The sequence below is a fragment of the Channa argus genome, chromosome 22 (assembly GCF_033026475.1).
Source record: "Channa argus isolate prfri chromosome 22, Channa argus male v1.0, whole genome shotgun sequence".
NCBI classification, from domain to species: Eukaryota; Metazoa; Chordata; class Actinopteri; order Anabantiformes; family Channidae; genus Channa; species Channa argus.
This window is the reverse complement of record NC_090218.1, coordinates 4,267,501-4,293,118: the sequence shown is the minus strand read 5'-3', so window position 1 is coordinate 4,293,118 and position 25,618 is coordinate 4,267,501. Positions and strand designations below refer to the sequence as shown.

The following is a 25,618-nucleotide window of genomic DNA, read 5'->3' as shown; positions in this document are numbered from 1 at the left end:
ATAAATGTGTCAAGAGGTTTGATGCTGCATCCTGATTCCTTGATGTTAAAACCCTACCACATAAATGGCTCCATCTGGTGCACAGTTTTATACCACACATTCTCCTGTTATTTTTAACATCCAACAAATACTAAATAAGAAACAGTGAAAACTCCTATTTGGCACTGGATGTTACATTACATAAAGAGCCATGTATAATTTTATTTTTTTTAAATGTGTAAATCTGTAGAAATTGAATCAGTGATGTCAGGGTTACAGGTACAATTCTGATCAAGTTTGGACATTTTTTCTTTTATGTATACATCATTTATCATGTATTATTTAGGCTGCCACAGATAACATAACCAAATGATTAGATATCTGTCAGATGAAGTTTTATTCTTACACATGATTTACAATTTTTATGCTCAAATAACTATAAAAAAAATTAAAAGGTGGAAGTGGACATTTCAAAAAGGGTGATTCAAACAACAAAAAGTTAGAAATGGATGATTTCACTTGTTTTACCTGTACTGTCTAATGCAGCAATTATCAATTTATATTTATTCAACATTAAAAAACAATCCATCACAAACAACAATGGGAGTACAACCAAAATGTAAAAAGAATTCTTAAGTAATGCAATTGAACGCAATGCATCTGTAAAGTTTTACCAAAAAACAAAACATTACATGGGAAAGCTGTTGGATTGCATTCCCCTATAGTAAAATATATTATAATGTACAATACATACACACATTCATCAAAAAAAGCATTTATATTGTACAGCTAGTGTAAATAGAAATATGAAAAGCAATATTTTGCTCGTTCTTACAGATTACACTCCATCCTTTCATGTTACACGTTTCTGTTCTCTCAGCAAACAACTGCAGACAAAAAACATTAAATAAAAAATAAGTTGCCCCCTTCCAGTATCGTTTTAAAAGTTTCTATTAAAGTACTTCCTCCACTTTTAAAACCAAGTACAGCCTGGAAAGTTAAGTCTGCCCTCAGAGAACAACAAGGAAACCTCATACAAGGTCTTGGGGTCTTTAATGGGATGTGCTAATTGATTACAAGAGAAAAACCGACAGATAATTAGTATTTCTTGCAAGTTGACTTATTTTCCTAATGATTTAAGGATTTATATCAATACTAATATCACTGTATATAAAGTTACTGTCTTCACTGAAGTAATGTCTCTGAACACAGTGGTACACCTTGAAGGTTAGGGCAAAAGTCTAGCATGGCTAGAGAAAAGACAGGAGGTCATCGCCCATTTGCAGCATTGAGAACGGCACGAAGCCCAGGTCCCAGTTGCTCTACACAATGTTCCTCTCCAGCATGGGTTCCTGGGCCAGAATACGTCTGAAGCCGAGCCCACTCAAGTCCAGAGTTTTAAAGTTACCATCCAGGATCAGTTCTGCTACAGCACGACCCACTGCGGGGGAGTGCTGCAGTCCATGGCCGCTGAAGCCAGTGGCAAAGTACATGTTGTTGGTCAGGGGGTGAATACCGATGATACCATTCTGGTCAAAAGTGTTGTAGTCGTAGAAACCTGCCCATGAACTGGTCACCTGCAAGAAGGAACAAGAGCACAAAGGCTAATGTCCAAATCATTTGTTACGGTTTAAAACCCTAATACAAGCCTTCTGTAGGGTTTTCCCTTCCACAGAAAGGCTCAGTTTTCTGCAGAATGTAAAAGAAATTGAGGATCATGTTGCAGGCTCTACATTGTGATGTCTGTCAGTCACTGGCAGTGAATTATGGCATCATGCATTGGCCCAAACCTAGAACTATGGAGCTGTATTTACATTAGTGGTTCCAAATTTTATTAAATTTGATATCAGCCAATATTAGTGCTATGTTCCGCAAATCCCACCTTAAGTTTCTCAAATGCAGGAACACGATAGGCCAAGCTGGGCCAAACTTTGTCCTCAAAAAATTGGTTGTCCACCTCCAAATTACTGATATCCGGCTCCTCCGCCTGAGGACAGATTAATGAGGTTGGGGGGGCAAAGACGTCATATATAAAACAGTTCTGTCTTGTGTGTACAAACAGGAAAACAACTTAGACATAAGAGACCTCCTCTGGTGATGCCCCAGTGATGTAGTTTCCTCCTAACCCCTCTCTTCTGAAGTAAACTCCAGAGTAATCGATCAGGAATGGACAGTCTAGACCTGGACCATCAGGACAGTGGACTACATACACATATCTGAAAAAGAGTTGAGAAGAAAACAATCAGAAAATCCTCAACAATTACTAAAATCATCCCTATATTTCTACAGTCCTGTGTTGAGTGTGCTTTTCTGCCTTTAAAGCAGCTGATAAAGTATTTCATGCTAACGTAGATCATCCCAGGAGCTCGATGAAGCAGCATGAAAGAGGATTCACTCATTTAACAGAGAAGCTGAGGATGATGATGAACACATTTTAAACTAATCAAAATGGGTAAAAAAAAATTCAAAGCTTTAACCACATTTATGCCACAGTTGTCACGCACGTCATGTGGAGGTGAACACTGTGAAATTAAACCTGACAGTCACCAGCAAAAAGTTAGTCAGTTTTCAGTACAGAGTAAAATAAAGTCTCAGAATAATAATGAACTGTGCTGTTGGGGGGCCCTGAAGGCCTCTTCAAAGAAAATGTGATATTTTGACAGTAGTGAGGTAGATTTTATGCACCTCAAATCAATGACCTACCTTTTCCGAGGCTCAACAGGCAGAGGAATTCCAGCAATGGTGTCTTTGGGGCCACAGCCAATTCCCAGCATCTGTGCCAGTTTACCAGAAAAGGCTCCTGCTGCATTCACCACAATGGCACATTCCACTGCCTGGTACTCCAGGCTGTTTGGCATCTGCACCTGCTCAACACAAGCTGTTATCCCATCAAGTGTAATGCTGGTGGCAAGTATAGTGCAAAGGTTCACACAGTTTGATAATGAAACAACTATATTAACCAATACTCCCTTGAATTTGCACAGACAATTTTCAAGGTAAAACAATATGCATTTCCTGTTAAAATCCAAAATTCTCCACATATTGTTTATAATGCACATATGCAACATTCAGAAAGACACACTTTTGTTTTTTAATGAGCTGCCTGAGATTTTGTTTGTGACCATGACACTGGCAAAATGCGTCTTTTTCCAAAAGCTGGAAAAGAGGACAGAAGGGAATTACTTCCCCAAGGCTCAATAGATATTACTGCCTATATCAGAGCTGAAAAACATAAAATAAGCAACCATCCATTATCCTAGTGGGTCACGTGTGCACTACTGCAATCGGTGTGTGAGTGTTAATGGGTGAATGACAAGATAAAAGTGTTATGTAACCAGACCATTTAGTATTCTTTCACCAATTGTTTTAAGAAGAGGTGAGATATATTCTTCAATTATTAATACAAGTAACATATATTTTTCTCTGGTCCCAGCTTCTCAAACAAGAGGAGTTGCTTTTTTGGTCTGTTTTTTTAATAATTGTAAATGAAATATCTTTCAATACACATTTAACTTTTAAATTGAGACTGTCCTGGCTACCTATATTTCTCACTAAATGCTAAATAGATCCATTAATTAATGCAACCCATTTCTAAAGGGGGTCAGTTCAGACAGACAAACGTGTTGCTTCAACCCTGTTATATATTACTCTAAAAGTGTGCAAAAAATAAATAAACCTGTCCTGAACTGCTGGCACCAACTAAACATAAAGTGTAAATCTAAAGTCTAACTTTGCTCATGGTAATTCTTGAGTGTGGACAAACACTAACAGCTGCACAGCGCTCACTTACTTTGACAGATTTTATTCTCCTGAAATCCATGCGGCTGCCATCAACTGTCTTCATTACATTTATTGTATAATCAAAATCTATGGAAGAGACATTGATATTAGTCAGCAGCTATTCAAAATACATCAATTAACACTTTCTATATTCACACCAACATATTGGAACACTCCACACGGTAAAATGCATAGACGTTTTACTCCTAATTTCTTATTGGCTTTTCCTGTTGAGAATTTATTTGGAAACCACAAAATTATTTTAAATACTTAAAATGTCGATACAAGATTTACAGAATTTGAGTACAATATTTACCACAGTAAACACAGGAGTGTTGTCCATATTTGTCTATTACATATAAGTGTTAAAGTGTGCATTCCTCCACTCTGTTAACAGTGACATTAGTGATTTTGTAACTAATTTAGTGAACAAGCAAAGTTATGATTAACCTGCATAAATCTATATCGGGATGTTTTCAACAAACCTGTCACTTCACCACAGCACTGAATGACTCCCATTGAAATGGCCTTCCTTCTGAAGGCGTTCAGCAGAGTCCAGGGGTCAAACCAGCCCTCGTTCTCCAAACCTGGGAGGCAGGACACAGAATAATCAAAAACTGGGAGTAAATGAGGTGATCTTGTGTGTTTTTAGAGGTCATGAATGACACTGAAGAAAACATTAACACAGACCAGACTTTTGAGAAATTCTAACCGCACGTAGGATGCATTCTGTCTCAAATATGTGTGCTGTCTCCTTAAAAACTGGACTCACCTTTAATTTGTAATGAAACATATTTTTGTCAACTGTAGAACTAATTTGCATGGCACAATTTTATTGTGTAGTTAATCAATATTAATATATGTTTTATTTGCACTTACCATATGAGGCAAGCACCACGCCATCTGTGTTTATCCACGGAAATTTCTCTTTTAGTTGTGCAGGAGACAGAAGCAACACTTTGGCTCCAGCCTGCCTGCAATCATATGATTAGATATGTAAACCTTCTGTAAAAAATACATAGACCGCCTGCCTGAAGCATCAGGGCTGCACGTCAAAATCATTTTCTTGCAACAGGAAGGCTCTCTGTTTGCACTCTCCCCAGAGGGGCTTAATTTCTACTGTTTTGATATTATCCACTGTTATAATAAATGAAATAGAAGGGACACCTCTGAGTGTTGTAGTTCTCCTCCATGATGTGAGCCACATCCTGACTGGCCAGGAAAAGATACCCTGAATGGTTGAACTGCAGGTCCACTGGGTCTTCATTCAACACGCCGAGATGCTCCTGACAGGACACAGAGGTGTAACTTCTCGGTCACTGACTTACACAGAATAATTATTTCTATACTAGCAAACATAAAAAGGTTTACCCTATTATGCTGTATTTAACACATCTGTTCTCAGGGTGATGCTAGAGGAAAAGGCACAGGGTTAGTATTATTATTATTATTATTATTATTATTATTAGTTGTAGTATATTATTATTATTATTATTAAAAATTATGACGATTATGAAATAGGGGACTGCAGCCAATAGCTATTTAGCTTACTTGGACTAACAGTAGTTAGGCCAAGGGGATAAGGGGGTTAATCGTGAATTTGACATTCTCAGCCAAGATATTGTATAGTCCAGCATATAACTTAAAATAAAATGGTGAATTGCAAATTTACAAAAATTCAATGGTCTCTTTATACTGATTAGATAAACAAGATAGTCCATGTTAGTGATGCTGGTAGGCAGATTTGGTTGTAGCTGAACATCTGAGACTGTCTAGTACACTGAATGGGAGACAGCCTCTAATGGCTTAATTTAAAAAATGGTGGGGGCACATTTGTAAATTGTTTTTAGCCTGGAACTTGAAGTGTTTTCTCTTTTAAGAACGAAAAATAAAGTGGCTTCCTTTTTCTATTACATGTTGCAACTGCACAGTTACTATTTTTATAATTTAAGTAACTTGGTTACATTGTTATACAATGACATGACACAAGTCATTGTACATTATGGTACAGTTTAATAATTGTATAAATAATCACCAAATCAACTGTATTTTGAAGTTAAAGCTAGACTCAAATGAGAACCTCTCCCTAAAATGATGTAAAAGATGCCAATTGTATGGACAAAGCAGCTGACATTTAAAACCAAAACTGGTCAAATCTCAGAATATATATTGTACACGCTTCATTTGCTCTCATATTACCATAACATGTTCCTGATGTTCACCGTCATGTTTAATCATTCAAATGCTTGCCATTAAGCAGTGACCTGACAGATGCTTTACAGAAAGAAGCAAGACCACCACCGACTTAAACAGGACTTACATTTATGTTCCTCATGAACTCTGCAGAGGCCAGAGAGAGGCAGATGTTCTCAGGTAGGGAGAATTGCTGTCGGATCCCCCCTGCAGAGAGCACTGTGGATGCCTGGGAATACTGGAGAAAATCACACACAAGAAAAAGCAGTTAATAAGGAAATAGAGTCCAGTCTTTAAATAGTTAAACATTATTGTTTTGCACTTATTCAATTTAACCACGTTCAATGTGAAATAAACTGAGATAGATAATGCATTAAAGTAACAAATGTCAGCTTTAATTTCAGTAGGTTTACTGAATATAGAAATAACTCTGTGGGAGATATAGTCATTGCCTGACATAACAACAAAATAACAAGGGCTTAAAAGTAATTGGGCAGCTGTTCCATTTCGGCATTACTTCATACACAAAATAAGTTTCCATACAGATAGTAGTCTATCAAAGAGTGTATGACATGTGTGAAGCCAAAGGTAAAAATACAGGTGAGAATCTTGAATCCTGAATCCTGAATCCTGAATTATGTTATATTTCTATCGCGTACCTTGTATGATCCAAAAACGTTTTTTACCCATTATACTTGTTGGACCCATGAGGAAGTGCTGTTTGAAGAATAGAACAAGTCTGTGTTTGGCTTGTCTTACTTTAAAATTAATACAAATGGACAAAATATATTGCTACAAATGACATTTCCCATCCCCCTCACCGTTAGGTCCCTCTCCACCACGACAACTTTCAGTCCTCTCTGAATCCTCTCCTTCTGTTTCAACCAGTAGGCGATGGACCAGCCCATCACACCACCACCAACAATCACAATGTCAGCCCTCTCTGGAGGAAGGTTCGGGTTGGGCTCGAAGGGACTCCAGCTGCTCCCTGGCAGCGCGTCTGCCGCCTTCTTCCTCATAGCAGCCAGCTGAGCCTCCAAATCTCAGGCAGAAATGCAGAAACTTACATTTTTATCATTATTATCTTACACATGTTGAATTGCACTTTACAACTCAAGTGCTTTTCTAAATCTTGGACTACCACTTCCAAATTAGTATATTATGGAAGTCAAGAAAGGTCATGGATGCTGTTATGTTTTTATGCCATTATCTTGTGATAATCAGTAATAATCTTGTAGTCTCGGGACAAAAAAGTTTGTTTTCTTGTGATAATGAGATCATTTTTCTTGTTTCTTAAAAACAAATCTTGTTTTCTTTTGACAACGAGATAATTTGTCAAAATACAACTGACCATTTTGGCTTCTGCAGATCACAAGTTACACCTTATTCTTCAAAGTATGTGTAATAAAAATGTGATTTTGCTATAGTTGAATCGTGAATGTAGGCTATATGATTTTCCACATGATTGTGTTAATATTTTACTATGGTTAAGTTATTATGTTACTTGGATAAACAATTCTCCCCTGACCCGATCTCTCTCTCTCTCTCTCTCACACACACACACAAACCCACCCACTGTGAGCAAAAGGTGCCAGGTCTTATACTAAACTCTTGGAACCTGATCCATCCAATAGAAATCTGATGTCTATTGGACGTCTAGCATTTGATACCTTGGTTAGTCCATGTGAAATGGCCCTAGGCAGCAATAGTGCATCCTGTGTGATGTGTGGTTGTGCTGGTGCCACCAATATGATATGCTGCCACTCCAAGAAAGGAGAATATGTAATTGTTTCCATGCAATGAAAGCCTTTAAGTCATCAGTAGCCCCAGAGCTTTTTTTCACATTAATTAAAATTAATTACAAATTGTCAAATTTGAGTCAGCACTAGCCCAAAGGTGCCATAACTGTGAGAGCTGAGAAAACATCTCCTCCCGTCAAAACTGCTGAAAAGCATTTCTAGAATGAATAGCTGAAAAACTGCAAATAATTAAGGGTCTGTCTGGAGCCACGGCTATAATGAGCCGGATCTGATTCTAGAAATAACAGGCATCAAATGGTTATGTGCATTGAGGTGTGTAGTTGTTTGGTATCAGTCTGGTATCATTTGCATGCGAGATAGCGGGGCTTATCTATGCAATCAAAAATAAAACTGAAGGTAGTTTGTTCTCCTGTCTGTTTCTCCTTCGCTTTCCCACCTAAACGAAGTTGTTATCACAAGATAACGAGATAAAGATCACGGGGTAAAGGAATAGAATCTAACAGCTTCCACGGCCCTTCTCGGCACCCGTAGTACTAATAACAATCCGTACGTCTTTTAATACAGTTCTTCCAGGTCTTACGGAAAAACACAAGTCAAATCTAGCGTAAGGAATATGTTAGCACGAACACCCGTGAAAGTTTACATTTTGTAAAACATGACTTCACTGGAAAAAAAAATCCATGCTGGATTGCACATTGTTCAATTATTAAATAAAAACCTAAGAACTGTACACGACGGTGAACGTCCTGCGACCTGCTCTAGCATGACACTGGAGTAAATGGCACTGGGTAGATATTTCCTTGTCCCTCACCTTTGAAGAAGTCGTTTCGGAAAGGTCTGCCTGTTCTCAGGCTCTGAGATAACGTTAAACGTCCGCAAAGCCATGTGCTCTGCTCAGACACCCGCCTGGGCGAAAACAACCCACGAGTCGTCCGCACTTTCACATGCAATCTCCGCCACGTTGACATTACTGTGGGCTTGCTAGCTAGCCGCTCAGTAAAGGTGAACAAAACCGTGTAAAACAGTGCAACAGTGGCGCTCGCGGCGTTGCACGTCTCTTCTTGAGGTGGATACAGACAAGGTAAAGCGAGCATGCACTCAACGAGGCAGAGCAAACCGGTAGTGTGGTATTTCCTTCAAAATAAAAGCACACATTTGGATAGGGCTAGATGATGTTAGGTAGGAATACATTGATTGATAGATCATGGCTTGTAAGAATAGATGGAAGTTAGGTCAACACATGAAAAGCTCAAATCTGGACAAGGACTAGATATTAATGATGATGTAAGAGAAGTTTCTTTCTGCTTTGTGTACTGTAGATATCAAAAGATCAACAGCTTTGGACTTGTCCCTTCAGGGGACAGGGCGAAAAACTTCAGGGCCACAGTGGAACATATTCTATATCTTGATTTGGCGTGAGTTTTTGTTTCATTTCCATCCGGGCTTGGGGCCGGCACCGAGGTTGCCCTTGGGCTGGCCCACACCTGGTGGGGTGGCATTTGATCTCGCAGCCTACTTTACCCCATCCCAATGCTCTACAGGGCCCCCCACCCTATGCTATGTCACTTAAAAAGAACTAATTGTTTAATAAATGAAATAACTTCACTAACAAATGAAATATAAAGTTGCACACCAACATCTGAGTTAAACTTTCCTAGTACCCAAGTTGACATCTTCAAATTTCTTGTTGTCTTTAACCGTGGAAAAAGTCAGAAACTTGGTTTACATTTTTGTAAAACTATAATAAAAAAGAAGAAAATAATTTCTCACAATGCAGATTGTCTGTATCAAATACTTGGCAAAAATCATCTCAAATAATAACATATATAAACATATATTATTATATTATTATAATATAGATATATAATCACAATCACACCACACTCACCACGATAACGTTCCCTCTTGTAGACACCGTTTAGGTTATATTGTTATTAAAACGCATTAACGTTAGAATAAATTAGCTACATGCATGCTGCACATATAGTTAAGCCATTGTGTATCCTCCTAGCCCTTGTGGTTCGACATTTGCAGACGCAAAACTCACGAGTTTACAGTGACGACCAATATTAGGTTAGTATAAAACACAGACTTGGCTCAGATACAAAATATAAATCAGAATCAGAAAACCGTTTATTGCCATGCACAGTTAAGAACACTTAACAGTACTTGGAATTTGTCTTGGTTCCAGGCTCATACACATAATCTAGAATTTAAAGTTAGAATGTTTAATATGTATTAAACGATTCAAGAGCAAAAACAAAAAACAAGTTGGCATAAAGAAACTTAAGTGTAAAGTTAAAGGAACAGTGGCTGCACTATCCGGACGTGGCAGTAAAAGGACGTTTTTAATGGCCACTACCAGATTCCAGCAGATGGAGAATCTTTGAGTGACCTGGTGGCAACATATGTGATTTTTCCATTGCAAACTGCCAGAGTTCTGTAAGTTTTACACCTACTAGCAGCTACTAGCACGAAACTACAGTGCTGACTCCGAGTAGAAATTTTATTTTGCTTTGAAAACCGTTCAAGGAACCTTAACCACGTTCCTGCGAACTTGACTAAATTAAAAACAGGGGCAGTGGTTTAACATGTTACGACATAGGTCCAATCAGAGAGGAGATATAACCCAAGCAAAAGTACAGTCTCGTTCCTCATAGATTAATTGCTTGTTTATATCGGTTTTTTATAGATATTTTAAAAAATGTGTCTTGTCTCCCGATATATTTTGCATTATTTTATTACATTATTTCCTTTGTATTTATATGGTAAATGAAGTTTGGTCAGCTCATTCAGAGGCTGCGTGAGCAAAAGTTTAAGAGAGAATTCTGCATATTTTAGTATTTGTCCTGTAATAGAAGAAGATTATTTAAAGAACAGTTCCTGTAGACATATTATAAATTGGTCTGATAGCAATGCAAAAAAGACCGGATCAAATGAAACGAGTGTTACTGCAATTTCCTCACATACTGTGAAAGCTGTTGCAGCTTTTTGCCACCTGCTGCCGCTACTCGCTCAGTTGATCTCAAACGAGCCTGTGTCTATCCAAGAACCTCAAGCCAGTACTAACAAACTATTGCTTTTTCTTTTATCCAAAATATAAACTGTGCCATATGGGTAATATAACATCAATAATAATAATAATAATAATAATAATAATAAGGGGCGCCCACATTATTTCCGTCTTTCTCTGAATTCGCCTTTCCGATTTGTGGTAATGCATTCAAATTGTTATTCATATAATGCATTCATATTGTTATTCTTTACAAATCATGAACATGTCCACTTGCATAAAGTATCCGTGGAGTTAAACACCACAAAGCTTTCAACACAAACAGAAGGCTGTGGATTGTCTGAAGATCAAGTTTAAAATGGGCACTTAAGTTATACTGCCATCAGTAGTAAACCCGTGACAATCCTGGAATATGACTTTGAGAGAAGGTCCGTCTAGCATACCAACACAATAACAGCCATGGTGGAGGAAGTTTTGCACAATAATAGGAACGGATGTCAGAATTTATTGGTCATAGCTCCAAACAGGTGTTACTTATTGTCAAGAAAGCAACGGTGGGAAATCCCACCCTGTAGTTTATGGTTGAAGATGAAGAAGCAGGGAATTTTGTGACATACTCATCTGTCTGTTTGCGACACAATCATTTGTTCCAAAAAAAATAACAAAACTGATGGTTCTAAGTGCCGAAAAAAATCTGTCTGTCTGTCTGATGGAAGTGATAATAAATAAAAAATAAATTGTAGGAGTTGCAGGATTTTACTATTTTATAGTATAACGTTATTGTTGTTTAATTTGATGTTCATTAATGTGTTAAACTGTGGTATATGTAACGTTGGGTCTTATTTTGAATATTCTGTACGGAAGTACAATTTAGTATTCTCTCGACATCTGACTTTTATTTTGAAAACCTGACGGGAAGTGTGAGTTACTGCCGCCGTTTTTACGCTGATGTTTTCTGCTCCCTGGGGCCACAGTGTTTTCAACAGGACTCAACTTACTAAATAGCTGCAGTAGACATGGCCGCTTGACCCATCCGAAAAAGTCTTTTCCAGTTATTATCTGTTCGAAACATCTGCACAAACTTTTCCAGCTAAACATTTGTCTTTTGCCTTGTGTTTATGTCAAGAAATAAGGATGCAACCCCCACCGAGAAAGGTATGTTTTCCCGTTGTAGCTTCCTAAGCTAACGTTGCTTGTCTGAAAACGGTCTCGAAGAGCTGGTGCATATTTAATGGTTGAAATTGTAACGTTACGCTTTGTTGCTAGTCGGCTGGTTTAAACGCTAGACCTACGTTTATATTGTTGAAAAGTGAACTTGTTTTTTGTTTACGGTTTAAATTTGGTTTTGCTATGGCTTTAAATCGCAGCAAAGAAAGAAAACTTGGTTTAAAAAAAAAAGAAAAAAAAGAAAAAGTTCCATCTGCCACAATTTGTTAGGGAGAATAACGTTAGCCCTGTTAACGTGCCCCGTTCCCTCTCGAACGGAAAGAGGGTCCTACCAATAAGGAAAAAAAAACATTTAAAACTTGTCAACATAAACGACGTCAATAACGAGAAAGTGCACACATCTGATCTGATCTTTAACAAAATCACCTTTTAGGAAATGACGTTACCTTGGCGTTTTAAATAGGGGCACAAATGATTCACGGTGCAACATGCAAGTGTAGCTCTTCAAATCTCGTTTTGGTTTACACATCCGCGGTCCAACTAACTAGATTGTTAATGAGGAGCGAGATAATGGAAATAGGATGTAAAAGTAAATATTTAAAAATATTGTTTGGGATTCCTGTTTAAGCCGAATTTGGAATGGACTATCACTTGGACTATCACTTGTCTCGCTGAATTAAGCTATGGGCTCTTATTATGTTATGCATTGATAATATGAAACGGCTTTAATTTAGTAAATCAGTTTACTTTAGTAAATCGGATTTAATTTAGTAAATCATTTCCTCTTCATTGATCTATCAATCAATGTATTCCTACATAGTATTGTAACATATAGTTTTGAACTTGTCATTTAATGAGAGAAATAAAAGAAAAAAATCTCAGAAAATTAATGGTATGAATCATTGCAAAATGTTTTATTTTTTTTGTATGTAATGTAATTTAGTGTGCTTAGACATTTCTTCTCTATGATGCATTTTTTGTCCATTGCTCATGGGACATTAACATTTGAAGTTCAATTTTTTTGGGGACAATAGGAAGTGAAATTAGATACTCTGACACTCGTCTATTGCTGCTGATTTTGGCAGCAGCTATTTTAACAGTTATCAGAAATGACACCTGTTTACTGCACTTCATTATTTATGTCTCAGCAAATTGGAAACCTAGAGGGATTGACTCACCTGGCTGGTTTGTTTTGTTTGACTTGACTAAATTTGAAATTAACATAACTAGGGTTATGTTAAGGTACATTCAATCTGTTGGTTTATTGTAAATAGCTTGTTTGGTCTATGAAACATCAGAAAATGTCGTACCCAAACCTCCTATAACCTAATAAGATGTGATTTAATTGCTTGTTTTAATCTAATGCTCATAGTGAGTGATTGGCATTTTCACTCCAAAAATGACAGCTGATAATTTTTTAATTATCAGCTACTATGGTTGAGTAATTACTTCAGCGCCAAGTCTGATAGATTTGACTGATTAGTAGCAAGATGTATTGACCACTGTTAAGGTGTTTAAAAATTTTTTTAGCCACCCATGTTTGATATCTACAAGCTAAGTAACTATTTATTAAAAATTAGTATATAAAAAAATGATTTTCTGTTTATCGAAAGCATGATACACCATATTTCTTTGTGCTCTAGAGCTCCATTATTATCCAAAGACATTTAAAGACATCCGTGATCCACATGTGGCTTCATCACTTAAAAACACACACACCGTAGCTTATTTTGGGTCAGTCCCACAATCGATTCCACATAGTCTTGCTGCTATAAATACTTACTAGAGCACCAGTTGTGTATTGTGTAATTGTGTTGTAATCTGCAGCTAAAAATAGACCTTAAGCAAATGCATTCAATTTTTCAATTACATTTGCTAAATGTTACGGTGTTCAGTTGGTTAAGGATATGATCGGGCCCTTTTAAATAAGGAATTCTAAACCATATTTGTGATTAATGTATAAGAAAATTTACATCTTTGAAAGGAATGAAACAGTTTGGAGCTTGGTGTCACAAACATGATGGAGAAGTTTGAAATATTAAATGATGGACTAATGCATTTCTCTTTGTCTCTAATATTGTTGACCGCAGTTACAAAAAGTAAATAGAATCTAATGTCCTCAGTTCAGCCTTTGTTTAGATGTAAAAAATAAAACTGAATGCTTTATTTGTATTTATATTCTTGTCTTGTGAATGTAATATAAATATAATATAAGTCCAGCCATTTGAATATTCAAGAAAAATAAATGCATATTAGTCAGTAGTCAGTTTCAGCTCTACATAATAAAATGAGAGATTTAAAAAAAAAAACCTTCTTGCTTACTATACAGATAAGCTATAAACAAAATAGCTATTGATTTCTCTGTATATCTTTATTTAGGTTGCAATTATTGACTTATAATCTGACTGAAGTAGAAATATGAAAGGAAGAAAGTGTTTTCCCGTTGTCTGTGAGAGCTTGTCACTGCAGTTCATAATTTATTGGTTAGGTAGGAGAAAGGGACTCTCACCTGGCCTGAGCTGTTGTGTAAAATTAAGTGGAAATTATTTTCACTAATACCAACTATGAGCTAAGCCTGTTTCAGACAAGAACTCTAGAGAATGTCAGGAGGATCAGGTCCTGACATTTTCTGGAGTTTCCCTTTCAGACATGTAACCAACAGTCCGTGCGAGATGCGTTCTTGTGAAAAACTTGTGAAGAAATACTCACAAGTGTAATTGGGCAAATGACGTGTTTTGCTTTGTAATCAGGTCGTATACCACACAATCTCGTGCTGTGCCTTATGTTTCTTTTAACGATTTCCAGGTCTCCCCTTACAGACAGAAGTTTCGTTGTCCTTTCAGTTCGATATTGTTGTTGTTTTCGTATGAATGAATAAGTGGAAATGGACATCATCATCACGCCCACTCACTCACTCATGGTGAGTCCTCTGAAATATTACCTCCTCTATTCCCAACTGAGCTTGGGTAAACATAATCCGGAATTTGCACTAGGGAGTCAGCGGGGTAGTAAGTCCGGGTAATGTCGAGGCCAACAGACTTGGGTTTTTGCGTTCACACATACACCCAGCCGAAAGAAAGTCCGGAAAATCTCTGACTTCCAGTGCATGTCTGAAAGGGGCTTCTATCAACCCTGGCCTCCTGTGTATCTAGTAAACCTTTGGGAAATCGTTTGTCTAACACCCCTGTGCTTTTCAAACTGCATAAATGATTCTAGTCTCTCTCCAGGATCCGAAGGGAAAAATGTACAGAGCTCCTTGTCTTTCTAATAATCCATCTTTTCGTACTTATTCAGGTCCGGGTCACCCAGGAACTGAAACAAACTCACGTTGAGCAGATGAGCAGATTACAAATCAAACACCAAACAGAATGTGACCTACTGGAAGACCTAAGGTGAGCAGTTTAAAGTTCAATATGTAGTCAATAGACAATGTTGTGTGCAAAGTACCATATTTGCCCAAATATAACACAACCCCTGTGTTACAACACATAGTTTTGACTTGCTAAATATCCTCACACAACAGGTCACACTGGAAACATTTCCTAGAGGTAGTAAGAGGTAATCCTCATTTGTAAAATATTTTCTCTGAAAGTGAAATAAATAATAAGACACTTGTATGAATCCTGATAATAATCCTCCACTTGTGGCAACTGTACGATATATACTATGTGTTTTGGCTTTAAAAAGTCTGACACGGACTAGAAAACCATACTCTGCTAATTAGGCCGCATACAACTCTCCTCAACAGACTCAAGACACTACTGATATCTTTACCACCTACATAATGGATGAGAGCCACAAAAGCACACATGAAGACTGGTTTTGATTGAGTAGTCCGTGGGTTCTGCTTTTTGTCGGTCTGTCTCTAAACTCTGGGGAGCTAATGCTACGTTGCCAGCTGTGTGCACATATCAATTCAGTTCAGTTTAAGAAGCACAAAAAGTAACAGCAGACGTTTCTGTGTTTGTGGAAACCAATTATAAGGTGGATGCTTTGGCTCTAGTTGAAGCAGCTATAGGCACCTTTATCAACTGACGTTGCACTTGAAGCTGAAATGGTGGTGTAAAGTAAATGTCCGTAAATGTCCTTTCCGTGAAAGCTACAAACAACCAATAAATCAACACTTTCTGGAACTACAACAGCAGTCTTCACCAAAATACTTAACCATTCAATAATAAAGTAATAATGTCTGTTAGTGTTTGCAAATGTTTATTATGTTGTGATTAGTATATTGTAGAATAACTAATAATATCACACATCAACTTTGGTTTATGTGTTCAAACATTATATAACTGTTAATTACATGGATAGACCTTGTCAGACGTTATCCACACACAATATGATTTAGTTTGCCTATATGACAGTTTGTCCTGTCATATAGGCAGCTTATTTTATATCCTTTTATCTTTTACTTTACGCTGTGATTTTGTTTTTCTCTTTTTCTCTGTCCAAGGATTATGTGTTTATGGATTGTTTGAAACCCCATTCTATTTAAACACAAGCTGTCAGTGAAAATGAAGTGAATTAGACTATAATTCAAAGATCATGGACATGTAAACAGCGGTCATGGAGATATAGGTACCATTAGTTTGGTTTTTTTATATATAATCATTCAAAGGATGCAAAGCCAAAGGTTGTAGATGTGCTTTCTATCTTAGTGTTGGTCTTTAGGTCTTAGTTGACAGCCTACTGACTCCCCGCTTCCTGTCTGTGGTTGGTGGCAAAGCTCTGAACCTTTGAACAGCTGGAAGTTAAAGTCAGAAAGAGCTGCCAGATGTTGTGACTGCCCTGAATTGCTCACTGTGGGAGGTTAACAATATTCCACCAGAAACGATGTGAAACTTGACTGGTACAGAATTTGCTAGGGTCACTCCTTGATGTTTGAGTCAGCAAACTGGAAATTGCATCTAGTTGTCAGCAAAAACTCTTATGTAAAAACAGCATGGGGGTTGGGGGGCTTGAGAATGAAGGGAAGGGGGTGAAGGTGGAGAGGGAAGCTCCCAGGAAGTACTCCAAATTATTTAGAGTCAGGGTGGAGCACGACCATTGAGTCTCAACATGTTTAATGACTTGATGATAATTTGGCTGCAGTCAGGGTTTTTTTCCAGGACACAGACCTCTCTAATTTTCTTAGCCTTTGGTAAAAAGGCTTGTTCCAAAAATGATAACCCTGTTAGTTAAATAAGTATTAAAAGGTGTTATATTGGCATATTCCAATTTTATTTGAACATGAAGTTACCATTTTTTTTAAACATTTTGTACGATAAACATTTCTGAGTTTTTAAACATTATCAGGATTGTTTTTCTTTATTTGTAACAATTCAACAGGTCTCTAAAAAAAATCTCAGACACAACAGTCTTAGTATCCATCCATTCATCCAACCATTGTCTAAACTAAGTATCCTGTACATGGTTTTGTGAGGCTGGACATGATCCCAGTTGTCATTAGGTGAAAGGTAGAGTACACCCTGCATATGTCACCATTCCATCTTAGGGCCACATATAGAGACAGAAAACTATTTACGGTCACATTCATCACTGTCACTTTAGAGTCAGCAGTTAACTGCATGTTTTTTTTGTGGGAGGAAACTAGAGTACCTGGAGGAAACCCACAAGGCAGAGGAGGACATGCAAATACACTAGTCTATTCATTATATCTGCTTTTGTTCAATAATATATTATCCCAGAAATAATCATGATAGACAGTGTTTTGGAGGGGAAGAAATATCTATATCAACTACTACCCCAAGTTGACTGTACACAGTAAATATTCAAGGTGTAAGATTATCTTGGCAATAAGCATCTGTCCCACACCGATAACAGATGTGGGTCCAGATACAAATTGTTGATTTACAGGTTATTCCATTCACCTATTTAGAGATTAGCCACCTCTCCTCATTATTTAATTTTTTTGGCACAACATTAATTTTAATTTGTTTTTATATTCTTTCTGATGTATCGTCCAAAGACTTTTTTACACTAACCAAAAGATTTAATAGTTAGGGAAACTCTGATATTAAATAACTATTAGCTGACTGTAAAATGTTAACATTAGCAAACAAAGTAGCCACAAAGTAAAACGGACAAAACTAATTCCGATTTAGAAGTAGAAAATATAGGCAAATAGATACTACTTAAAGGTAGAGAAAATTGCTTTGTGAAATGATTATTACTCACATGAAACATTTTCGCTTTGAGAATGATTCTTGTTTTTAAATACCTTGGGACTTTTTCAGTGAAAACAGGAAGAGGGAGGCGAAGAGGACAATAGGGGGAAATTGTAGGAAAAATAAAAAGATTTGTATTTATTTTTTGATAAACAGTTGGACTTTCCTTGCTGACTCACTGGAACCAATATGCAGGTTCCATTTGAAAACTGGCTTAATGTGAATGCGACAAATTGTAAATAATGTTGATAAAATAATGTTAACCATGTGTGAGACAAAAAAAACCTAAATGAAGGCATTGTCAACATGTTATTAAGACAACCTGTCACAAATGGTGTAAGTTGCATTGAATCTCAACTCTGAAGTTATGCTTTTAAAGATGCAGCTCTGCCTATTTGTTGTAGCATTTGATGTTTTGTAGCACTAGTGTGGTTTAACAAAGGAAATCAGAAACTAGGCCAGAAGGAGACCCCTGTTCTTCTTCAGGTCTACAGAAAAGTGGTACAATTTTTCTGCATGTTTAGGCTTGTTTGATGGATATTATAACAAATTACTGAGTTATTTTTATTTTATTTAGCATTTTATTTATGGAATATCTATTGCGAGTAAGAGAGTTGGCGACCTGGGTGTTTCACCTGGGCTGGCCTATGGTTCCTCTCCCACTGGAAATGAGCAGCATCTCTGCTGTGAGTGCTTGAGGGGAAGCTCTGCCCTCTGTTAGACAGAGAGCAGACAGTGGAGGAGCTGAAGTATAATCACCACATCTTTAACTTCATATCTACTAATCTTATTCAGTGCACTCTCGGAGTGCAAATAAAATGCTGGGAATTGGCTGGCATTCCTACTCTGAGTCTGAATCACTTGCACTGTCGGGCCTTGTACTGGCGAGGCGTGGGTCACCATAACGGAAACAAGTGTTTTAAAATAGTGTCTGTGTGTCTCTCTCTCTTGCTCTATACAGGTACGTAATATATACTATGCCATCATTCACATTCACTCTTCCTTCTTCTTTAGGAGCTTTAGCCAAAAGAGGGCTGCTGTAGAGAAGGACTATGCTCAGGTAAGTAAAACTGTACTTTTAGTTGTCATTTTTTTCCCACAATGCCACTGATGCTTGTTAATACTATCACGTCCCTGCATTTTCATTTCTTGAACAATATTGTTTTCACCATAATTTTTAAAGGCTGCTGTATGACTGCTGTATTGAAGATGTGGACATACACTACTCACAAAAAGTTAGGGATATCTGCCTTTCGGGTGAAATTTCAGAATCCCTAACCTTTATAGGTGAACAAAATTTTGAATGCACATGTCCCACTGTTCAGTGTTTTAGTACTTATTGCATAACATGCTGTTCTCTAACAAGGTAATTAACTGCAAAACAATGGATCGTGTCTGATGCTCTGGTTCAATGACAATTTGTATTTAACCGTCCTCCTCATCATGCTGTTCACACTTTGACATCATGAGACCAAGACGACACCTAACAGTTGAAAAGTTATTCAGACATTGACATATTTTTGGTGTGGTGTACTCCCAAATAAATACTATTGCATGCTTCTACTTGAATGCCCTGCTTTCATGATATTACATCACTGTAGCATGGAAAATGTAAAAACTTTTTCCACAAATTTCACCCGAAAGTCCACTATCCCTAACTTTTTGTATGTGGCTCTTAGGCATGTGTGTGGCCAGATTACTTATGAATGGTAAACACGCATACAAAAACATCAAAGTAGAGAAACAACTGTGGCACATAATCCATTATGTCATTTCGTCCTTGCTCCTCACTGGACCTTACTAGAGGCGGGCCATGTCTGTAGTTATGCAGCCAACATTAACACCTGTTTGCCTTTTTGCATTGGAGACACAAGGATGTTTCACAATAGACGTTCAGAAACCAGAGCTTATTATGAAAAGCCAGTGATGAACGAGCCATACAAACTAAACCATGATCAGCCAACTCAAAGCTAAAAGCCACATGATTAAAGCAAGTCTGGATAACTTTAAGTACAACATCTAAAACTGATAATAGTATTTAGGACAATATTAAAAAAAATGATCTGAAAAAGTAAAAGAATAGCCTCTATATAGTCAAAATACTATTTAAACACCTTCAAATTGTTTGTCAGTATGCCTTTTAATTTTCTACATTTGTGTTTCTCCAATTGTATGTAAGTGACATTTAAAGAGATAATAAATCGGTCCTTCCAGGACTTGGTAGACCTTTTGTGATTGTTGCAGCCTAAAATGCCTGTTTTAGCAACAGCAACAGTTTTTTTTAAAGATGCATGTTGCAAGGTTTTTGATGTTTTGAATTGGAAGGTAGCAAAGAATTCACAAGGCATTGGTTAAATAATTGTTACTATGACATCACAAATTCCCTGGGGGACTAATAATTGAAGATATCATATAATCTCAGACACACCTGCATGGATACAAACCTGCAAACCTGCACTGTCAGTTCCTGGTACTGAAACCAACCTGTTACCTTACCTATATATGTAGGTAGGTCCTGCAACTTGACCATTACACGTTACATTAATAAAGCAAATTAGTCTTACAATCACACAGTCACTTGATTGTGAACTTATACAGGTTGTATTTAGGGCTTGCATAAGCCATGAATTACCTGAGATCTTGATTTACTGTACTACCTCCTTCTAATGTGCAAAGCACATGCGCATCCAGCTCCCACTTGCTGTTGATGTAATGCAGTGTGTAACTTTTCCTCTAGCAATATGTATCCCCATACTTACCCATGTCTGTCAGTCTACAACCATGTTTACATTTAGAGAGATAAGTATGATTTTAGTTTTATAATAATTGTAGCGTGCGTCAAAAGGCCACATGTTTCACAGAAGCAAAGAGGAACTGTCAAAGAGGAACTTGAGAAAGTTTGTTTCAGAATAGTAGAATGACTGCAACCCAGGTTAAGCTTGTGGTGCAGCTGAGTGTGAGAACTAACCTGACCAAGGCCTAATTTCCCTAAAGAGTTCTAGGGCTTTAAGGCTCATATCCTGTAAACTAAGGATGTCCCTATGTGAGTACTAAACTGTTTGGTCCTCATCAATCCACTGCATACTTAAGCTGATGAGAGGCACTGAGCAGAGACAGCTAGTTATGAAAACTGGCTAGGACTTTGAAAGATTAGACAATTCACACTTAAACAATTTTCACTCCTGATATTACAGTCAGAGGTTATAGTTTTCCACTTGTTGTATAGACTGTCACTGATGTTATAGTCATAGTAGTATAGTGACAACTGAGTAGAGTTGGGCAAAACTGGCAGACAAACCTGCAAATCTCATGAGAACAAATATTGTCTGGAAAATTATCTATTTCTTGTGCCAAAACAAATATGTCAGCAAGCAGTTACTTCTGCTATAGCAGAGCAAAATGCACTAAAGAGAACAAAAAGGAAAAACAGATCAAGTGTCAGGAAGAATAAAGCTACATCTTATCAAGATGTAGGACCATTGGATTATCGTTAGGTCTATTCCTTTACCTACACCTGTGTTCTCAAAGGGACATTTTATTTAAAGTTAGTCCTAAACCAACACACAAATAAATTTTACGCCTAATAACTGGTACTAAATAACTATATAATAAATGTTGAACAATTATTTTTTTTTCAATTATTCAACTTTTAGTAAATGATTCTTCTAGTGTATATCATTATCTTTCTCTAATATACAAATTAGAGAAATATTGAATATCAACTGTTGCAATTAAATGTGCAAATGCACATAAAATTTTACTAAAACATTAGTTGCAAATATTCCTAATGTTTGAACCCTCTGAGCTGGGGAATACAGTAAATTGGATGGAACATGTTGTAATGGATTCAATCATACATCTATTATGCAAACCACTCTCTTTGAGGTTTGCAGAGTTGCTGGAGTCTGTCCCAGCTGCCATTAGGTGAGAGGTGGGGTACACACTGGACAATATTTTGTACACCATAGATGATCAAAACCTGTCAAAATCTTAAAGGTACACATAGACTTTGCACTAGATCTTTACTAAGTATAAACTAAAAGTGAAAACTGTGTTGCTGACTTGCACTGTTAAGCATTATAAATAATATACAGATTTTTATCTGGGTCCATGTTACCATGTCACCTTGCATAAAAGATTTACAGAACAAGAAATCATAAGAAAAAGCACTGCAATATAGTCTAATAAGTACTGTTAGTGTTTTATCGTTTTGGTAAAATTATGCAATTTATCGAAGCTTTGTTTAAAGAAATAAATAAAACATTTGTTTTTGTTGTCAAAACAATTAATAGAAAGTGATTCCAAAAATGAGGATGTCTTTTTTGCTTTCTGTGTCATTTTAAAAGGTGTTCTTGTGTGTTAGTGTTGTTCAGCCTGTGTCTTATGTGATCAATTAGACACCCGCTGCCAATGCTTGAATCAAAGTGGGTCAGAGTGTCTCTGGAACGCTTGGTTCCCTTTGGTTACACCCTGCTCTTTTTTCCCCCCTCTCTTTACATGCCTTTTTCTTGGTCTCTTACACCTGCAAGCTCCTTTAGCCTTTGGCTGATTGCTATTCAAATCACAGAGTGTAATAAAAAGTCCTTCTCTGTGTGACTCTTCCTCTGCTGTCTTCACATCCCTCCTCCCATTAACTTGTTGCCACCACACTATTCAGGCATATCTGCTAGGCTAGCTCAGTTAGGCGATTTTCTATCTGAAATCTCACAATGGCAGGGTTTGTAGCAGCTTTTAAACCTTGGCACCAAGATCACCAAGACCAAGGAGTTCAGAACCACAGCATAGCTCTCCTCAGCACCACATAACAGGGTTGTCTTCTCAATGGGCCGAGGAAGGCGAGATGAGTTCATTTTCTTAATGGGTTGTTGTAGAGGCATAAAGAATCAATCACTTGAGTTAGCCCACAAAATATATAACGAGGGGTGTCTTTTCACCATATATACAATTGTGTGCATGGAAGAGTTGCACAGAAGAACACACTACTCTTCAAAAACATATTGCTGCCTACAGTTTACTCAAGGCCATGTGGATAAGCCAGAATGCAACTGGAAGAATTTCTTGTGGATGGATGAAACTAAAGTAGAACTTTTTGGCTTGAGTGTAAAATGTTATGCTTGGTGGTGACCATGCTGCCTTCCATCATAAGAATGTTATCTTATCTGTGAAATTTGGTGATGGCAGTAACATTGGGTATGCTTTGCTGCTTTTGAACCCCTGCTGGCTCCACCACCATTGATGAGGCTATGTTTTTTGTGTCATACAAGCACATTCTACAGGAAAACGTTGTTTAAAACAGTAGTCACGGCTAGTAGTACTATCATTAAACAGATAAGAGATGCAACTTAAGTTTTCACTGCCTGAAAAGCTACCCAGAAAGCCAATCTACGGTCTGAAACTGCTAACACTAGCAACTAGTCTTGCTTTGAGCCTGTTTTGGAATTGTTGGTTTGAAACCCTGGCAGTTGCTTCTCTCTGCGGTTTCAGCCATTGATGAGATTACATTTCTTTGACATGTCAAGCATTCACTGCTGAACACCAGATATACTAAATGCTATTTTGATCCTTCAAAGTTTACCTTTACTGCTCCTGAGGTGGAGTAGCCAAATATATCATCAAGGGTGAATGTGGTCTAAATAAATTGCATTTCATTTGAAAAACATGAACATACTTCAGCATGAAACCCAGCAACTGAGCAGCTAAACTAGCTTCTGACTAACAGGTGAACAAGTCCATGCTGTGTTGAACCCCATTGAAGTCTTTCAGCTTTTCAGATTGCTTTTAAATAAGTTGCTTTTCAACAAATTGTTGAAAAAGAGTAGTTTTTACTCAATTTACTTATGCTTTTGTGCTTGCAGAGGGAAAAAAATATGTCTTTGTATTTCTGTCTATATGCTATGACTGCCTTGTCGTTTATAGGACAAGATTATTGGGGTCACAGTCTTCTATGCATGTCAAGGGTGAGGATGAGACACAGGAAATGTGTTTGTGGCAAAGGTGAGAGATCATCCTCTTCTGTCTTTTGCTTGTTCTCTTCCAGGCCCTCCAGAAGTTGGCAAATCAGTATCTAAAGCGGGAATGGCCAGACAGACTGACAGATGAACAAGCAGACCACAGGTAATATCCTTTTACCAACGGCGGGATTCTTTTAATTTTCTCTGGTTGTGAGGGTACATAGTGTCATCGGGTTAGCGCTTGCAGTAGAGAGTAGGGTGCAGATTTGCCATGACAAACTAGTATCTTTAATACTATTAGTTTGTTCAATCAAGCCGGCAGAATAGAATTGTTGTTTTCTAGTTGTCTGGACAAATTCACTCCACTAGTCTTATATGTAACAATATATTTAGTTTAGTTTGCACATTGACATAATTTAATGGTTAAAGAGATAACTACATATTTTTGAGACATTTTCTAAACAGTTGTCTGTGTTATAGTTAACAGTGTTCTATTGTTAACAACAATGTTCAATAGTCTCTAGAGTACCCTAAATAATATCAATTGTTGACCTTCCTCTGCCAGACAAATTAAAATAATATATTGAAGGGGTTTCTCTTATCTTAAGTGGTTTATATTGTTTCCACATAGAAACAGTAATAGATTGGCTTAATTTATTAATTAATTGTGGTTTGTCTTTTTAGGACGTCCTTCTGGTCTATAATGCCAGGAGTAGATGCTCTCCAAGTGCTGTTGTTTGTTGCAAATGCAGACCTACTGCTAGTTGCCTGATAGTGATAGGCCTTGCTTACTTTTTCTCCTTTCTCTTAAGTTTCTTTTTTTTGTTATTTGTTTTGATAAGTTTTAGTTTTAGTTTTTTTACATTTATTATTTTTGTATAATTAGGTTTTTCATATGTACACCAAAACCTGTTTGAACTGCTTTTTTATCTGGTCCACTGTAAATACATCTGCATCCCTGCATGTGTATCCTCCACCACTCTGCCAACCATGACACAAGATCTTATATGATCAGGTGTGTCCTCTTAGCTTTAAAATTCCCATCAGAAGCTTATTGTATTTTGATTTTTAGTGATTAGTTGGTTAATATATTTGTTGATTGAAAGTAAAGTAATGACCTATTTCTTTTTTAAGCAAACATATAGTGGAGGAAATTGTGACGGCATTGTTAATTTTCTGATGTTTCAGTGTGTGAACTTAGAAGGATTTTCTGTGATGCAGTGGATCTACCTGTTGATAAAGCAAAATTACTGTTACATGAAATTAGATCTCATATAGCCCTAATGAAGAATTTTTACTTATCTTCTTTGGCTGCACACCCAATTCCAAAAATATCATTGTTGAAATTTGAAGAAACCAAATAATTATAAAAGAATGATGTTTAAATGGTTGGACGGAACGCTTATGTATTTCTGTTCATTTTTGATTTAGGAACATGTATTGTGTATGGAGGGCCTATTTGGAGGGCACAGTGCAGGTCACCCAGTCCAGAATCAGTACATGTGATAGCTACAAAGTCCAGGTTGCTGATCCGTCCAAAATGGCCAGACTGCAGAAGGAGCAGCAGCTGAGAAAGGTAATTCAGGTCAATCATACAACTGCTCCACT

At 37.2% G+C, this 25,618-nt stretch overlaps 2 protein-coding genes across 5 annotated transcripts in view; one reads left to right on the top strand and one right to left on the bottom strand.

Annotated features, from left to right (window-relative positions):
• Window positions 1–352: 352 nt before the first annotated feature.
• foxred1 (FAD-dependent oxidoreductase domain containing 1) lies at window positions 353–8,797 on the bottom strand. Of its 3 annotated transcripts, none has more exons than XM_067492241.1 (11): window positions 8,524–8,797; window positions 6,774–6,994; window positions 6,080–6,190; window positions 4,927–5,045; window positions 4,639–4,733; window positions 4,245–4,346; window positions 3,770–3,846; window positions 2,683–2,843; window positions 2,066–2,195; window positions 1,862–1,966; window positions 353–1,556 (listed from the first exon to the last, which is right to left on the bottom strand). In XM_067492241.1, exons 1-11 carry the CDS (start codon window positions 8,678–8,680, stop codon window positions 1,302–1,304), a joined length of 1,533 nt encoding a protein of 510 aa, XP_067348342.1. In that variant the 5' UTR covers window positions 8,681–8,797; the 3' UTR covers window positions 353–1,301. The 3 variants fall into 3 exon arrangements, with proteins under 3 accessions (XP_067348342.1, XP_067348343.1, XP_067348344.1); XM_067492242.1 differs by having other exon boundaries at window positions 6,774–7,014; window positions 8,524–8,663; XM_067492243.1 differs by lacking the exons at window positions 6,080–6,190; window positions 6,774–6,994; window positions 8,524–8,797 and adding an exon at window positions 5,131–5,159.
• A 2,869-nt stretch (window positions 8,798–11,666) lies between these two features.
• LOC137107845 (F-BAR and double SH3 domains protein 2-like) overlaps window positions 11,667–25,618 on the top strand; it is a 35,550-nt gene continuing 21,598 nt past the window's right edge. The window contains exons 1-5 of one of the 2 annotated variants that reach the window (XM_067491902.1): window positions 11,667–11,880; window positions 15,187–15,284; window positions 19,074–19,119; window positions 24,097–24,173; window positions 25,442–25,586. In XM_067491902.1, the coding sequence (XP_067348003.1) occupies window positions 11,860–11,880; window positions 15,187–15,284; window positions 19,074–19,119; window positions 24,097–24,173; window positions 25,442–25,586 (387 nt within the window). In that variant the 5' untranslated portion in view covers window positions 11,667–11,859. Of the gene's footprint in view, window positions 11,881–15,186; window positions 15,285–19,073; window positions 19,120–24,096; window positions 24,174–24,198; window positions 25,026–25,441; window positions 25,587–25,618 lie in introns of those variants that run through there. The other variant, XM_067491904.1, reaches the window with a different exon arrangement.